Here is a 5,002-nt window from a genome sequence, read left to right on the forward strand (position 1 = left end):
CATTTAATGTAACCTTGATTTATAAAATAATAACTTTTAGTTAAAAGAAAATATAAATCAAAAATACAACAAACATTATTATTTTGTTTATTATCTTGATAAAGAAAATAAAATGTCTCTTTTGAGGGAGGTCTTCTGAGACCAGGGTCAAAGACAGATGGAAATGTTTATGCCCCCTCGGGGTGACCCCTACAACCAAGTCCTTTATTATTTCATCCACTGTTCACTGTGAAGAAATTTCCCAGCAGTCTGGAAACGGTTGTCTTGTTTAGACCTGCATTTAATTAGCTGCTTACATGAAAGCTATCTAAGCTTGGCTATCTGATCAACTGTCTTAATCCCTTTTCGTCGGGGCAATTATTTTACGCTAGAGTCTGTGCTGGTTTAAGTGAATTACTTAATCCTGGGCTTAGAGACTTAGCACCATCTCTTTGCCTCCTGTTGCCTCACCTCCCGTAACCGGCTCTCCAGCTCCAGCAGCCGGGTCCTCCTGGTTTGTTCCTGCTGACTTAGTTTCTCTAAATGCTCCTCTAACTTGGCATTCTGGGCCTCGAGCTTGCCCGCTTGAGACTCCAAATAAAACTTTTGCTGCCGAAGTTCTGAGATCATCTCCTCTTGGGCTTTCCTGGCAAAACAAAAGTTACAGTTATATTGTCTGCTCTGTTCAGAGGGAGCCATCTTTTAAAAAAAGCTCACCAGAAAATAAGATAAGATATAATTAACACATCTACATAGTTTGAATGTTAATTTATTTCAATAAAGGAAATCATTTAAACTGAGCTAGCAATATTTAAGGTTTCACTAACAAACATGAGTTTTAGTCAGTTAAAACTGCATTTCCTCTATTTATAGCAAGAGATAACTCAGCTTACATTCAGGAAAGACACATCAGCCACAGCGCGTTTGGAAGTAAAAGCAACTTAATGAAGCAATTAAGTCCAAACGTGCTCCAGGACTCTTAAAGCAAAGAATTATGCAAGCAGGGGGTTTCATTCGCTCACATATTCTTCTGGGTGTAGATGCTGCTGTTAGCGGCCAGCTTGTTAGCCTCGGACAGCTCAGCGATGCGCTGCTCCAGATTCTTCATCTTTGAATCCATAGCATTGATGGTCTGGTGGAGACGCAACAACATACTGCACATCAGACACATTTCTTATCAATTTATCACTAAATATTTAAGGAGACTTTACAGATGTTTAAGCAGCAGCATTTTCATAAAAATAAACGGCTACAGGTCAGCTAAATACAATAAGAATCAGCACAAGAAATGAAAAGCTTCTTAACTGCCTCAGTCTAACCAGATTACAACTTAAGATCAGGCTGTATTGAGTAACGAGATGCATCCTGCAAATTAACTCGTCTTCCTTAATTCATCCCAATACAGCTGAACCGACATGAGAGTTCAAAGTGTTAACATGCAAGTGCAAAAAACAGCTTTGAGTTTTGTTTCTTACTGCTTTCTGTTCACTGATGAGTTTGCAGTTCTCCCTGGACTCCTCCTCCTGCTGCGCCCTTTTCACCTCGAGGCTCTCCTTCTCAGCCATGTCCGTCTTCATCTGGGCTTCCAGCACCTGGATCGGTCAGAACCGGTCCACATGAGACTCGACCGATTCAATTTGACAAACTCACAGCTGGGCTGTAACAGTAATCAGCTACAAGATAAAGCTGCGTTCCTAATGATGTGGTTGTAAATGTGTAAACTGAGGTGGAAACTTTAATTAGAACAGAGTCAATTCTCAGTAAAACAACCAACTTTTCAGACGGTAAAAGTGTAACACAATGTGTTGTTGACGGGTATTTTTGTAAAGGTTATTAATGTTTTTTTTTTTTTAAAAACATTTCACTGATTGAAAATAATTTACTCTAAAACTTCACTTACAAATGGATTTACATGACTTCTCTTTAGTAATTTGCAGTAACCTCTCWTGTTGCAGCTCTATATTCCAAAATAACATTTGTTCAAATTGTCAAGACTAAAKAGTTATATTAAACTGACCAACCTTGATCTTATCTTCGAAAAGCCTCTCCTTTTGAACAAGCTGGGTTTCCATCCTCTGAGCTGTAGACTGGGCCTCCCTCAGGTTCTCTTCCAGTTCCTGAAGAAATTGAAAAGCATTGTTGACAGTAAATAAGAAACAGGTCGACTCTCACAGCAAAAAAAAAGGTCAATTATAAAAAGAAACTTGCATTGAAAAGCTGGAAATCCACAAGCTGACAGTAGCGACGCCGGCTCATGTTGATGGTGGTAAAAAACATGCAAGTAAGTGGACTACCATATGAAATGTGTCAGGCCGTGCTCTCTAAGGAGGAACATGTGTGTTTGTTCTTAAATGACTGGGAGGACAGCTTTAATTCTAGCCTCAAATGAGTGGAAGTAGTGAATGCTGGGTAATGGAGAAATTAGGGGTGGAGAGCGCAGAGTATTAGTGAGCCTTATCTGTAGCTCTCTCACCAGGATCTTTTCAGCCATCTGCTGGATCTGCTGGGATTTGGTCTGAATGTCATCTTTCAGCTTATTCTCCCGCCGCTCAACCATCTCCAGCCTCTTTACCTGGTTTTCTAGGGTCTTCCGACCCTCCTGCTTGCACAACAAAAACAACAGAAGATTAACTGCACATAAAGGTTTTCAGGAGTGAATTTGTCGGGGGCGTCTGTCCACTGTAAAAAAAAACAAAAAACTGAGCAAAGAAACTGTTGCAGGTTGTTCAYTGATGTGTATTTATTTAGTCTGGTACCTCCGTCTCTCTTAGACGGCGCTTTAAAGTGTCGCTGGAGTCCGTTTTCCCTCGCAGGCGCTCCAGATCTCGTTCCAGCCGCTCCTTGGCCTGTCGGACGTTCTGCAGCAGCTCAGTGGCTTCTGTGCTCGCTTTGACTGCCTGAGGGAAATTCAGAAGGTCAAAGGCCGTTAATGGGTCCCAAGACAAAAATCTCCAGTGACAGCACAATACATTAGATGGCACAAAAKAGCTTGTTTTTTTACTGATAACCAGTAACATTTGTATCAATACGCCAAAAACTACTGAAATTAAAGTTAAAAAATTAAAGCTACAGAATATATGAGTGAAAAGCATTATGTACCTTGGACAGTTTGTCCTGGAGTTCTTGMATTTTCACTTGTTGTTCAGAGTTAGTCTAAAAAACAAAACAAAATAAAACTGATCCGTTTCATCAAACTAAACAGCTTTCTGTTCTGCAGAGAAAGTGACAGGTATCTGACGTCTCCTTTACCTTCTCAAGCTTGGAGAGAAGCTCCTCCACCTCAGCTTTCCCCTGCTCTTTAGCCTGAAAATAATCAAGAACATTTTGGAAAAGCTGCCCACAAGTGGCAGGAACACAGAAATCTTCCAAACCATGTTAACCATTGTGAATGCAAACACTTGTAGAGTTTAGAGCCACATAACTACTGAATGCTAAAAAAGTAGCAGACACTTTATTATACAATAGTGAGTATTTCAAGCATGACTCACAACATACTGAATCTGTTTAGGTTTTTTTTGCATTAAATGAAGTATAAATTTGAACCATCACATCGAACTAATCAATCTACGTAAGTCAAGCAGCTTACTGAGATAATAAGCAGTTCGTGAACTGGTAGAAAAAAATTGCAATACTTGGATTTTGTCAAAATATAAAAAATAAATACCTTAACTATGAAAAATTAAATTTAATAAAAAATGTTTTGAATGACTTTGAACAAAAAAGCTCCACATTTTTTCTCCTCTCCCTGCACTCGTAAAGCTACAGCTGGGAAATCCCAATACGGTTTGAGAGGTTTCCTCTTTCAAGAGACATCAAGAAATCCTCATTAGAATGTGGTAAAAAMAAGATTCAGACCCATTCTGCTCAGGTCATCCTGATTAGCAAGACCGATCAAGCCATATCTCTAAAGCTCATTTCGGGATGACCCAGGTATCAAAATGTCACGTAAAAAGCCAGGAATCTGAAAATGTGCTTAATTTACTTCAACCAAACTGGACTTAATCCCTGATTTGATGTCATGGGTCATAAAACTACACGGAGCAAAATTACCTTTTGGATTCTCTGCTGATATTCCACAGCTTTTCGTTTGAGCTCCTCGCTGGTTTGTCTGGAGTCTCGGAGCTCCGCTTCATAGAGGTCACTGCGGCGCCGCGCGGCCGACAGGTCCTCCTCCAGCTGCCTGATGGTCACCTGCATCTCCTCCAGCTGGGCGTGGTACTCCTGAGGTCACCGGCGTTAACAGGGAGGTCAGCAAACAGTGACAACATTTTTGAAAAACAATGTATCTGAAAGTAGCTCATTTGATTTTTATCCAGGGTTCCTACAGTTTAAGACAAGTTAAATTTAAGACTTTTTTATGCCAAGTGAAATTAAATTTAAGACCAATTTCACAATAAACCCTAATGACAAAAAAATAAAAATTGTGGCAGAAACTCATGAACCAAAGTATTTTTGGTTGAAGTATTCAAATATTTCTAATAGACCAATTGTTTTTATCCATATCTAACTGCTTTTTCATAAACATAGCAAAAACATTCTTAGCAGTCAGTTTTAAACTTAATTTAATTTCTGGAAATCCTCTAACAACCCAAAATTTGGAGTTTTAGGACCCACAGTGGGGTCTCAACCCCAATTTGCTGTAYATAAAACCTTAAAGTGCCTGTGACATTAGTTTTTTGTAAGAAATATGAATGCATTTTTGGAAAGACAACATTAACGTATTACAAAACAAATTTCACATTGCTCAGATGGACATTTGTTGAGATATTTGCTTGTGAAATAACAGGAAGTGATGTTAAAGGGGAATGTCTGCATGTGAATATTATAAAAATAATATTTTTTACCAGTTATTTTAATATTTGAAATGAATAACAATCATCCTATGTACAATGTGTTAACATTTTTAAGACTTCTGAAAGATTGATTTAAGACATTTTAAGGCTAATTAAGGCCTTATTTTTGGATTGATGAATTCAATGGGCCTCATGCAAGAACATGTTCGTATTCTTATCCTAAATTTCTC

The 5,002-nt window shown here is 38.7% G+C and overlaps 1 protein-coding gene across 7 annotated transcripts in view; it reads right to left on the reverse strand.

Moving 5' to 3' along the window:
* The window catches only part of cita (citron rho-interacting serine/threonine kinase a), a 42,347-nt gene that overhangs the window by 18,736 nt on the left and 18,609 nt on the right, over positions 1 to 5,002 (reverse strand). For 5 of the 7 annotated variants that reach the window (XM_014009679.1, XM_014009677.1, XM_014009678.1 and 2 more), the window contains exons 14-22: positions 4,030 to 4,200; positions 3,229 to 3,282; positions 3,079 to 3,132; positions 2,736 to 2,876; positions 2,453 to 2,581; positions 2,001 to 2,096; positions 1,455 to 1,571; positions 1,002 to 1,111; positions 451 to 625 (exon numbers count right to left, since the gene is read on the reverse strand). In XM_014009679.1, the coding sequence (XP_013865133.1) occupies positions 451 to 625; positions 1,002 to 1,111; positions 1,455 to 1,571; positions 2,001 to 2,096; positions 2,453 to 2,581; positions 2,736 to 2,876; positions 3,079 to 3,132; positions 3,229 to 3,282; positions 4,030 to 4,200 (1,047 nt within the window). The remainder of the gene's footprint in view (positions 1 to 450; positions 626 to 1,001; positions 1,112 to 1,454; positions 1,572 to 2,000; positions 2,097 to 2,452; positions 2,582 to 2,735; positions 2,877 to 3,078; positions 3,133 to 3,228; positions 3,283 to 4,029; positions 4,201 to 5,002) is intronic. The other 2 variants (XM_014009680.1, XM_014009676.1) reach the window with 1 other exon arrangement.

This window comes from Austrofundulus limnaeus, unplaced genomic scaffold, assembly GCF_001266775.1.
Source record: "Austrofundulus limnaeus strain Quisiro unplaced genomic scaffold, Austrofundulus_limnaeus-1.0 Scaffold60, whole genome shotgun sequence".
NCBI classification, from domain to species: domain Eukaryota; kingdom Metazoa; phylum Chordata; class Actinopteri; order Cyprinodontiformes; family Rivulidae; genus Austrofundulus; species Austrofundulus limnaeus.